The sequence below is a fragment of the Taeniopygia guttata genome, chromosome 7 (assembly GCF_048771995.1).
Source record: "Taeniopygia guttata chromosome 7, bTaeGut7.mat, whole genome shotgun sequence".
In the NCBI taxonomy this organism is placed as follows: Eukaryota; Metazoa; Chordata; class Aves; order Passeriformes; family Estrildidae; genus Taeniopygia; species Taeniopygia guttata.
Genome location: NC_133032.1, coordinates 35,289,530 through 35,302,151, shown reverse-complemented (window position 1 = coordinate 35,302,151; position 12,622 = coordinate 35,289,530). Strand labels below are relative to the sequence as shown.

Below are 12,622 nucleotides of genomic sequence, written 5' to 3'. Positions count from 1 at the left end.
TTCCACAGAATTTAGGATATTCCAAAAATTGACACGTAGCTTTATCCTCATCCATATCTGATACAGAGAAATGCAGAATATTTAACATTTGAAAAGCTGAGAGTAACTTCTTCTCAAAATTCAGTGTACTCCTCACTGCTGTATTAATGTAGAAGAAATTTATCTTTTCTAATCCAGGTTCCTTTAAAATGAAACAAAACTTAAGTGTTATAATGAGGTTTATAAATTCATTAAATTAATCTGCCACTGTACTGTATTAAAACTAGAAATCAAAGAAAAATCAGTGAAAGAGTTTAGTGGTGGACTTGACAGCATCAGGTCTAAGGTTGGACTCAGTGACCTCAAAGTCTTTTCCAACATAAATGATTCCATGATTCTGTAATAAATGGGATTTTCACATCAGTTTGGAAATAAGGAAAAACCCGACACTTTCAGGGTCAATTAAGAGAACTCAGAAGCAGGTGAGTATGTTCTTTCACTCACAATTCCTCTAAGTGAGATCTTCACGTTTTTTCTCTTTAAGTAGGAGCAGTACAGAAAAGTCCAGAATCATCCTTAAAAAGGGAGGTCCACAGATCCACCAGTTACCCTGTTGTGAGGTGTTTTCCACAGAGGAAGGGAAGAATTGGCAGAATCTGTTGCCTCGTGGCCACAATGGTTTAAACTGGATATCACACAAAACAACATCTGAGCATTTTGCACCAACCTTCAGCTAAGATGTTAAAACTGCTTCCATGTCTTGTCTGAAGAATGAATATTTCTGAATATTGCCTTTCACCTCCCAGGTGAAAATTAAAATAACACACTCATTAAGAAGAAACAGGGTGTTGTATGCTTGCTACACCTCAGTGAATAAAAAAAGAAAATACAGGCAAAATAATTACAAGTCTGTTTCTGCTGAATTCATTGATGACATTCAATAACTCCCAGTTCTTAATGCCTTGTGCTCAGGTATCAAAGGGAACTTTGGGGATGTCTTTCCTCTCCCAGTTACCTTTGGAACAGCCACCCCACCCCAGGCTTTCAAAACTGAGGCTCCAGGAACATCCTTGGAGTAGAAAAGTTGCAGGTTGAACTCATGAGGTTGGATTTGGCCCCTGCTGCCAAAATTATGTGGCAGCCCCCACCCCACCACACTTCAAATTCATACCTCATACAGGGATGATACAACTGCCACTCACTTTTATTGCAGACGAAGGGGTCTCGGTGCTGTTTGCCCCCATGCTCATTTCAGAAGCCTGTCTAAATCTTTCCCCACGTGGGAATCATTTTGAACATATTGAATAATGACTTTTCTATGTCTCTGCCACTTTGATGTAGCCTCTGAGGAGAAAGAACTATCCTGGATAGACCACTTGGTCATGTTTTAACAATTTGAGGATCGCTTCAAATTTCTTCAATAAAATGTAAGGTTTAAAAAAAAAAAAAAAAACACCAGAATTAAATTCAGTTGATGAGGCCCCACCCCCCCCAAACTGTAATGTAGAAACTTTTTGAACACATACTTTAAATTCACGATTCGTTTCTAATTTTAAAGCTGTATTTTATCATTTGATTAATTGCTTAAAACTGTACACAAAGATAAAGGGAACTTTGAAATTCATACCTTGGAGTATTAACATGTACTCAGGACTAGATGTAAAATGTCAGAGAGAAAAAAGATCTAATGAACTCTTTATTGGTGAAATACAGTATTGCAGCTGCCCAGAATTTTAAAAGGTTTGTAGCCAGCTCCAAAGCCAAATAACTACAGAAGTTTACTTACAGCAGGACTCTCATTCAGCATTTCCAATCTCTTCTTCCAGGGTCCTTTTAACATTAATAAAATGTCCAGAGAAAAAATAATAAAAGAAAAAAAGTGCAACCGCAGAAGAATTTTTCTGTCTAGAAAATTACACTACCATAAGTTTTCCTTTTCCCTGATGTCTTCTCTGCCATAATAATGGTTTCAGGATTTAAATCCTTTGCTGCTATTGTGACTTCAAAGCCTTAAAACTGCAATTGAATGAAGTAGTTCATCTGTCATTATTCAAATATGAAGCAATTATGATGAAATAAAGATAGAATTCCATTGAGAAATACCCCAATCAATTCTCACTTATATTTAACTAGAAACATAAAACGATGCTTAGAAGAGTAAGTTTAGGAAATAAAAACTCAGGATATAAAAAGTATGAATTACTGATCTATAACTTACTCATTTCTGAATAAGCTGTCTAAATATATTTCACAAATATTGACAAAAGTTTAAGCTTACAATGCAAAACTGTCTCTCAGCTGGTCTTGGAGAATGAGCAGCTTTTCAGAAATATATTTACACCAGCTTGAGTGCCCAGAGGTTGAGATGGGAACCTGCAGAGGTTTTGGGGAGTCTCTGGGTAGATCAGCTCCCTCTGAAGTGTGTTTTATACACATTTTATTTAGGAAATAACACACCTACCTTAGCCATGCCTTCATTACAATGGTGACCATGGCAGTGCTGGCTGAGTGGTTGGACTCAATGGTCTTTTAAAAGCTCAGTGATTCTATGACTCAGGGAAAGGTATTAAAATAAAAAATTGATGTGGCTGCTTTGATGTCAACACATCCTGTCAGGCCCCTCTGTGGATTTAGCCCAAAATGTTTCTTTTCACCTTTTTGAACCCAACCAAAGCCCATCCCTACCCCAGGTGCTGGAATTTCACAGGGAATTCCCACTGTGCCCAGTTCTGTTTGGGAATATCTAACATAAGTTAAGAAGTTAATGATTTTGGTTTAGTATCTTCCATCCTTTCTTGCATCTTTCTTGCTTAATCTACCAATGTATAATAATTTGCTGGTCAAGTGAAATCAAGGTGGGTTCTGTTGCTGTCACACAAAGACTTTTTGGGGTTAAGCTCTTCAAACGAGGCACATCCTTCCCATTCTCAATAATGTCACAAGCCCAGATGAAAAAATTACTATGTCATGCCTTTTCCTTCACTCAGATTATATTGCTCTTTTGGAACACAAAAGCATCCTTTGCTGCTTGTGAAGGAAGACTTTGCCTTGTCTTTGGTGTTCCCACCGCAGAACAGGGTTAAAAATGCACAGATGGATCCCACAGTATTTGTCCCTCATATTTTCAACAGTAGCAGTGAGCTTTAAGAGTTCTGTACATTTTTAAATGTTGTTGTGCTGGAAAAGATCACACACAACCAGGGATCTGCATACTTACATTTGCCTTCATTTTGTAGGCATTTCTTCACCCTACCTGGGTATCAATTTTCTGTCATCTAAAGATCCTCATGTCCTGCAGTTCAATTTGAAAAATGTAATTTCTTCAGACAATCCAAGAATGAAATGTTATCACAATTAGAAAGCCGTGGTACTTAGTATTGAATTTTAAATTAGAGATGTAACTAGCAAGAAGCATTCGGGGTATATACAATTAATTATTTCACACATAATTATTCCTGATATTACTCTAACTGTGATAACTTACAGCATTTAAAAAAGCAGACTGCAATATTCTTTTTTTTTTTTTTCAGAGAAGCTCTTTCCCTTGATATTCTTTTGCTAAATAATATGTAAAATACTGACACCTAATGTTAACTTCCAGTATTATTCATTTTGCAAAACTTTTACTTCAGGTAGGGAAAGACCATGTGAAAGTGGTGCTTTTGCTGCAATTTGGTTTCAGTAAAATGAGTAAAGTGCAATATAGGCTTTCCTCACTTTTTGGAAATAATTTTCTGAATTTATTTATATATATATATGCCTATAAATGCAAGGAGTTTTCATTTATTATCACAAGTCACAGGTAAAAAATGAGATAATAAAATAGTTGAAATAAATTTGTTTTGATGCACTGAATTTAATCAAATGCATCAAATGGAACACAAATACTTATTTGTAAATTCAATATTTGTACCTTTAGCCTGAAATGATACTAAAAGACAAAATATTATTAAACATTTATTATTAATCTGTTAGTCTTTGAAACCTGAACTGCATATATTCAGTACTTACCTACTACACGGTTCACTTCCCTCAGAGACATAAAAAATTATTTTCACAGTGTGTGAATTAAAAGCAGATCTCAAACTTGTCAAAAATCACTGTTTACCTCCCCAGAACTTCCAAGACAGCTCATCCAAACCTGAGGTCTAGATGCTATTTTGAAAGAGATTTTGGAATTCTTACTCCTCTGGGGTTTGAGCTGATATCAAACAAGGTATTTTATAACATGATCTACATCCATGTATGAATTTAAGCTTGCCTAACTTTAATGGGAAGATGAAAGAATGAGCTGGGGGTTGTACACGAGTGCTGCAAAGGCACTGACACTGAATTAAACCCCTTTCCAACATTGTGGACCTGCACATTTTTATATTCAGTGCTTTTTGCATCAACTGTCACTTTATGGAAAATGGTCCTTCTGTAAGATCACATAAAGTAGCTGAGCTGCAGGTGCAAGGATAAAAATAACCCCCCAAAAATGCAGATACCTGGCCTGCAACACAGCGATGCAGCTCCGCTGAACCGAGGAGAGCTGACGTCAGTGCAATCAAAACCTCTTGAGTGAGACAGAGCTTTCCAACTGATTAAAACTCCTGTGCTATTCTTTAGAACAATATTCTGGTTAAAGGAGCTCTTCTTTCTCTTCACAAGTGCTAAAAATACCAACAAATGCTGTATTTGCAGTTCTTTCTGCTTTCCCCTGCATATTACAACCAACAAAATAGGCATCAGTGCAGCAAGGGTTTTAACACTACACATCTTTGGGGAATTTTGGAGAACAGGTAGGTGCTGTGAAGTTTCCGTGTGCTCTAAGGGTGTGAAAGTTTCAACCAGCAAAAGTAACTATAAGCAAAACTCCCTCCAGAATCCGCCCTCACTCTTGAAGTAGAATAAAAAGTATCACAGAATCAGAGTAGATTGGGTTGGAATGGGTCCCCAAAGGGACCCTCTGAGCAGGCCAGAGCCCCATCCAACCTGGCCTTGAATATTTCCTGGGATGCCTCCACCACCTCTCTGTTCCAGAGCTTCAGCCCCTTCCCTGTAAAAAACTGCTTTCTTACCTCTACCTTAAATCCACCCTCCTCCAGTTTCAAACCATCCCCACTTGTCCTGCCACATCAGTTTGTCCCTCTCTTTATTACAGGCTCCCTTCACATATTCAAAGCACTGCTGGATGTAATTTTCTAAGTGTTTCATACCAAAAATGACACACATTGAACACCATCAGAGAGGAAGTTTCAGCTGATTCTTGGAAAACGCTGCGTGAATAGCTACAGACTTTAGGGCTTAATTGCCAATTATGCCAAGGTGTTATTTATGCCTTAAAACAACTTTGGATAAAGAGTTGCTGAAATGTAAGCAGTTTTTCCACGTTGCTGTTGCCTGCCTGGTGCAAATCTCTGTAAAAATTCGGGCCACACGGTGAGCTAACAATGAGATGTTTTGCTGCTGTTTAAAGAGCTCAGGGTTCATTTTGCCTAATCCCAACTAAGCCTCACTAAAGCTGTGGGGAGTGCTCGTACAGCCCTTCACGCTGCCTTACACGGGTCTACAACTCTCCTCAGCTTTCTCCAGCTCCTCCTCTCCAACAGAACTACCTAGAAAGAGAAAATGTTTTGTTTTGGCCAACTGTATCATGTGGGAATCCAGGGTTTCCCTCTGGCTGCCCTGGCAGGTCTGGGACCCTGGCAGGGGGTCAGGAACCCCCCCTGGACAGAGCCCCCAGAGACACTTTCTGTGATCTCTGTCCATGGAAAAGAGTTTTTAATCGTACAGGATGAATTACAAGCTCTGAGTTTTTGATATAAGTAATAATTAAGTGTGGCACAGGTGCAAAAGTAAAATTCTAGGATTCTAGATTAGGGGTCCAAAGGGGACAAGATGGAAGAAACTGGGTGTGTCTTGTCCTTTTTCTGCTTCTTCATGCCCTCCATGTTTCACTGTGGTGTTGGCATTTTTCTGTTGGTTCAGGCTGGGGACACACTGTCCAACGTAGGTGACAGATATTGGCACGTTATTGTAAATCCAGCACAGGTAGTTTCTGGTATTTAATGTTTGTAACATCCCACTGAGGGCAGAGCCCCACACGCTGCCCTGCAGGACAGAGCTGCGGCAGGGCAGCAGAACATGTTAGAGATAAACAGAATAAACAACCTTGAAACAGCACAGACCAATTATGGCTTCTGCTTTGGCAGCGGGGCTGACAGACAGAGACTTTCTACAATCTCGGAATCATCAATACCACAGATTCAGACAGTATCACACCAAAGAAGATATCTGCAATCTAAATTTGTTCTTCAATTAAATAATTCGTTAAACCAAAATTTCAAAATATTGGGGCCTTTGAAAAACTCCAGTGTGCAGCAGTCAGGAGTTTTGAAACAATTGTTCAACTTTTACTTTTCAAGTATACCCTGTACTTTAAATAGAATTACTAAATTAAAAATGTAAATTGGACTGTGTCTTTTAACAGTTGGTGATTTGTCTATTTTCCACATTTTATTATGCATAATTTTTATACTAAAGAAGGGATTTTTTTTCATCCCTGTTCTAGTTGATAGCAATTTTTCCATGCTTCTCAAGGCTAATGTAATAAAACTACATAAAATGTTTAAGAAGAGCCCCATTAAAATATACAAAGCATACTAATTCATGAAGTCAAAGTCAAAGCAGAGTGGAAATATGAGCTTTAATAAAACTATGTCTGTTGTAAATAACTATTCAAGCACAGTCATTTTTTTGCAAATTGCATGGGATATAGCTTGATCTACTCGAAGCAAAGAATCACTCAGCAGGATAAATGCATCTTAGTCAGAAATAGATTAAAAGGTACAGCTGAGCCATCAATAAGAACCAGATAGCACAGTATTATTTGCTGTTTGTTTTGAAGATGTAATTGCAGATCCCAGGATTTCAATAAATCTGTGCACATCAAGGAAGGAATTGTAGAGAGGAACTGGGGCAACGCGAAGAGCGTTTGGTTCTCGCATGTCGCACTGCAAAACAGAGAGGGAGCTTTCAGTAAATTCAGGTCACTTCTTGTCTATCTGTCAGGCTGTGTTTTTAAATGCCACAACTTGTCTCCAAGGAAGAATGACTGGACTGACAAGGAAGCACGTTTAAAACCTTTGGGATCCTCAAGGAGCTACAGTAAGGAGTATGATTGTGAAAAATTAATAAGAGTAGTTTTGCCTAAAAAATTACACAAAGCTCAGGATGGGCTCAGGACTTTAGCAGTGCCGTTGAGGGCTTCAAACCAGCTTTGTAGCCCCAAAATTCACTTTAATGCCTATAGGAGCCCAGAGTTGAAGAGGCACAGAGATGACCAAAAAAAAAAAAAAAAGCACAAAACCCCCCCATTCCAGTATGTGAGCATCTTGTTCTAAAGGTGCAAGTAATGGAGCAGTCATTGCAGCATTTTTCTTCCCCTCACTGTGATTTTGAACATTTTCCTGAATATAATAATCTCTTATATTTGAAAAATATCACTGCATTGCAAAGACAAGCCAACAGTGTGAGGCCCCGTGCTCTGTTAAAAGCAGGAGTTCCTGGAATTCCCTGGCAGCACCAAAGCAGCAGCATATGAAAGCTAAAAGAGGTGCCCTTTGGGGAGACAAGTGACCAACAGAAATAAAACTAATATCTCATTTATATGGCATTATGCTATCAGCATCACCTACCAGCACATCTGAATCACCCAATGCATGGCCCTAAATTTCCCTTTTATTCTTTTGGAGCAGTGCTCAATGGCAACTGTGCCATTACAAGGAAGTGCTGCTCAGTGGCTGTTTTTTCTGAGTGCTAAAACACATCTCTATGGAACCTATCACAGCTTTTCCATTGCTCCATCTCGATGCTTCACAAAGCTTTTGGCCATTTGTGGATCAAGAAGAGGACTGATGAAGCTCCAGAGTTCCTTGTCATGTAAATCTGTAGCTGTGCCTTCCATCCTCATGCACCCATGATACAACTCTAGCCTCAGCAGTGACTCCAGAACTACTGGAAATAAGTCAACAGTGAAAGGGCAATACAGAGCCTAACAAATATTTCATAAAATAACTCTATGCATTTGACAGCTTGCACAAGTGAAAACTGAAATTGAAAGAAATCATCATCAGTCCTAGTGGGTTTTTGCCTTCTATGAAACTACATTTGAATAAAAGCAAAGTAATAGTTTGTTACTTGTAAAGAAGACAAAATTTGATTTACTTACAGCTACTCCTCTCTTCTCCAGCTCTTTAAACACAGATTTGATTGGAAGGGAAAACGACAGAGTGAGCTGGCATCCTCTCTCCTCAATCTGAGATGGTGTGATTATTCTTACAAAGGGCTTCTCTGGATTTGTTTTGTCCTCACTGTAGTAATGCTTTATCAGGTATTCCAGGTAACCAGTGAGTAGAATAGATTTCCTCCTCAATGCTTTCATTGTAGTTTGACTAAAAACCTGTGATGATTTGAAGTCATTAGAATGAGAATATGTTGCTGTAGAAAATGAAAAGGAAATAAAGAAAGATTTCTCTATATATTATCACTGGAATCAGGTAGTAACAGCAAAGAGAGATTTCACATAAACATGACAGGATTGGGCTTTGGAAAACACAGGATAATGTTATGCTTTAGATAATGACAGATATTTGTGCCTACTGTTTATACACATCTGTGTCTGCAGAAATAACTTGAATACAAAGCCAGTTTGCTAAGAGAGCATTCCTCTGCATGTCTAAAGGGGATCCATGAATCCTCTGTAGGTACAAGAGTGCTGAGTCAAACTCAAAATCACACAAAAATTTTCCCTTGTATGTACCTTTAGTACACACCTTCTCAGTCTCTACAACTGCTTGAAAGGAGGGTGTGGCCAGGTCCCAGGAAACAATTGATAAGAAAAGAGGGAATGGCCTCAAGTGGCACCAGGAGAGGCTTAGTTTTGATATTAGGAAGAATTTCTTAACTAAGAGGGTGGTCAAGCACTGGAACAGGCTGTCCATGGCAGGAATCACTGTCTCTGGAAGTGTTCACAACCATGTAGGTGTGGCACTTGAGGACATGGTTTGGTGGTGAGCCAGGCAGTGCTGGTTTAATGGCTGGACACAATGATCTCTGAGGTCTTTTCTAAAGTAAATGATTCTACTAACCAAATCCTAGGGCCAAGACAGAAACATCATGACTGGTGTAGAAATTCTTGTCTGTGAAAGCACAAAATGTATACTAACATTGACTTTACAGCTTTAAGTTCTGTACAGGCTCGCTCTCTGTAATCCTCTTACACAGCTACAAGAACTGGTGAGTTTCAGACACTCAAATTATCAGGAGACATGCAAGAATGACTGCTTGGAAGTGGCAGTGCTGTTAGGCCACACAAACAAGACCAATGTGGCAGAGGAGTTTGGGAGCAGAAGGTGAGACAGCTTCTGCTTTTGCTCTGGAAAGGCTCCATTACAGGGAATGATGGAAATGCAACCCCAAAAACAATTTACCCCTGCCTTCCTCAAACCTCTATTTCCTTCTTCTCATGGAATTAGCTGCAGGGGAAAATGACAGGGATACAATACAGGCATGCAAGTGCCCAACAGCCACTTCAAATCACATCCTGGCACATCAATGCTTGTGGACAGCTCTCTCTCCACTGACTGCAGCTGCAAATCAGAGGCAAGGCAGTGCCCTGGATGAAAATCCATCTTCACTCTCAAGAAATCACTGTTCCACACTAAAGAAGTAACAATTTTAAGATTACTTATATCATAATGTGGAAAAGACTAGAGAGAGGTTCCTGAGAAATCCTACTCGAAAAACACCAAATTCTGGTTTCCAGCAGCATCTGGAAAATATTGTTTTGTAGAACATCCCAAATCTCACTCCTGATGCTATCACAGCCACTAGATGCTGCATTTGTGCTTGTGAAACAGAATGTGGATGCTGTAAGACAGACTTTGCAAGGGAATAAATGTGACAGGGACCAGAGCCACCAGCAGTCAGCAATTGCACAGGTCAGCAAAAATCTAGAGGTGCTTCCCTCTCCACCCAGGCAGGCAGAGCAGACACAGGACTGTTCAGTGCATCACTAGAGGGAAAACAGACCTGCCTCCCATTCCTCCAGGATTTGCAGGAGCATGAGGGATGGATCTCCTTAGGCTACATGCAAAAATCTGCTTCCACAGGCTTTGTGCAAGGAATACTTGGTCTCCTGGGTGAAATTTTTTGAAAAAGGTCTTTAAAATGTGTCTGTAGAGCGCTCCCCTTTTTTCCATAAAAGGCAGCAGCTAGTGCCATAACAGTCACTTTAAGCATTATTGAGGAATAACATCCATTAACACTTGCAGTTTTCATTGTTTCCATTGGAAACACTGCCTTCTGCTTAATGTGTCCCAGTGAAGGTGGCATGCAATTTCACTAGCCATCTCTTGCCAGACATGAAAACTATTTTGTTTCCCACTGTATTAGAGCAATTAGCACTGGGAAATACTGGCTGTGCCAAAAGGTAATGTGGGCAGGGAAAGGGGAGGCAGTGGAAACTGCTCAGCCCTCATTGTTCCAGGCTCCCTGCAGTGGGCTAAATGACACCAGCCCACACAAACCCGAGCACTCACAATCTGGGTCATGGCAGAACAGCTTTCAGCTTATCTCGAAGGTCACATAAAGTTTGAAACAATATATTGGATGTTTAAGGACTAAGAAAATAAATTGTCAGGCGGAACAAGAAGCGTTGGCTGTGCCCTTTGCAGTCCTTCAGTGTTGCATGTAAGATGGAGAGATCATAACTAGCAATTTTGATTTTATTTGCTTAAGATGCTGGTTTTTTCAGTAAATACAGAAGAGGGATGTGGACACAGCTCTTTGTTCCAGCATCAGCTCAGCTATTCTGCTAGAACTAATAGAATGCTAACCAGAAATAAATTTCTGTAATTTATGCTGGTGGAAAAACCTTGCTACCCAAGGCTGCATTGAAAACCAGCTTAAGGATTATTTTATAGCAGAATATATTGCATATAGCAGGTAAATCTGAGTAACACCACACACCAAGAGTCCTGATTTCAGGGGTGAACTATCCTTATGAGAAATGCTGGAACATATTGATGTGAAACACAAGTGTTTGGGGAAAAGCTCCATGCCCTCAAACAGAGGTGGGCTGTGCTCTCCAAAGTGGATCAGAGGCTTTCAGCACACGGATCACACCTTCAGAGGAGGAATTAACTCTGTATGGCAGGACTGCCCTTCCCACAGCCACAGCGTCAGTGATTCATACAGAGATAGGTCAGAGATGGGGCTCTGCTCCTTTGACCACCAAAAAACAAATGATTCAATGGAAGAAAAGACAGCTTGGAGCCATGCCACACTCATGGATGCCCCTTTTAGGAAACATTTGCAGATAGTTTTTGTCTCTTCTGCTTGTAACCAAAGGCAGAACAGGTTCTCTGAGCCACTGGATCACTTGATCCAGGACAGCAAGAACACCTAATTTTCTTTCACAAAGGATATAAGTCTGCTTTGCTGGTGGAATATATGAAGCAGCAGCTCTGAATGAAACTATTCAGATTTATATGTTTCCTTTGCAGAAAGATGCTGAACATAATCCTTCCCATGAGTAGTATTAAGACAAGGCACTGTTGGACTTAGTGGTCTCAGACATCTCTTCCAACTTTAATTACTCTGTGATTTTTAGCCATGAATATTTATATGGGATAAAGGTGCTGTTTGTACTGAGCTCCTAAAAGCAAGGACAAACACATTGCTAGAGTTCAGGTTTGGAGGTGCAAACCTCAAATACCGTTGGTCCAACTCAGGGTCCTCCAGCAGAGTCTATGAGAGACATGGGGAGATGAGTATATTCATTAAAGGCCTTGGTCTCTCAGGGCTGTGGGGTAATTTTGTTTGCTTTTCATTACTTCTCCCTTTCCCTGTTCAAATAGTTCACAATTTTCTTTAAGGGAGACAGCAATAATACACGTAACATTCATTAAACATTTTTATACTCTTAAATTCAGGCTCAAAGTAAAGCAATTACTTACCTCTAAACTGGCATGCAGAGCACAGACCAGTAAAATTGGAGGATTTGATAACCGGAATCCATTAATTCCTTCACTTAGTTGTAATTCTGGAAAATGAATAACTTATATTAGTGTTTTTTGATTTCTTCATTTTAATGGATTGGACCTTATCTTGAAGTCTGTCCTCACACAGTAAAATATTTCCCTAATGTGGCCCGTAGGAATGGGTCATTAAAAGGAAATAGTAATCTATTCCCAGCTAATACTTTCAACTTTGAGAGAAGCCCAATTTTATCCAGCAGAAGACCTCATTAGCAGCTTCATGGGAACCAGAGAACTGCAATTAATTTGTTTAAATGGTGTGTGTTAAAACCACCTTTACACTTGAATCTCTTTTAAGGCTGGCACGAGGCAGAGGAATTCCAAGTCAGCAGCAAGGAATCACGTTCCTTCACTTTATTGGGCTGATGAGACACATGGGAGGCTGCATATACAGCTAAGTGTAGCTTCAGGCCAAGGAGAGGAGCTGCCTAGAATTTGCCTGTGAAATTTCCCAAAATCTATTTAATAAATCTACAAAAGCCTCACTGTAAGTTCTGTGTCACCGTTGATATTTCACGCTCCAGCACCAGAGCAGGAGGACGCGGCGGAGGAAACGC

At 39.8% G+C, this 12,622-nt stretch overlaps 1 protein-coding gene across 4 annotated transcripts in view; it reads right to left on the bottom strand.

The window, feature by feature from the left end:
• The window catches only part of KYNU (kynureninase), a 79,160-nt gene that overhangs the window by 5,894 nt on the left and 60,644 nt on the right, over positions 1 to 12,622 (bottom strand). For 3 of the 4 annotated variants that reach the window (XM_072931734.1, XM_030278120.4, XM_072931735.1), the window contains exons 12-14: positions 11,985 to 12,070; positions 8,195 to 8,425; positions 6,652 to 6,977 (exon numbers count right to left, since the gene is read on the bottom strand). In XM_072931734.1, coding sequence (XP_072787835.1) covers positions 6,825 to 6,977; positions 8,195 to 8,425; positions 11,985 to 12,070 — 470 coding nt within the window. In that variant the 3' untranslated portion in view covers positions 6,652 to 6,824. Of the gene's footprint in view, positions 1 to 6,651; positions 6,978 to 8,194; positions 8,426 to 11,984; positions 12,071 to 12,622 lie in introns of those variants that run through there. The other variant, XM_072931736.1, reaches the window with a different exon arrangement.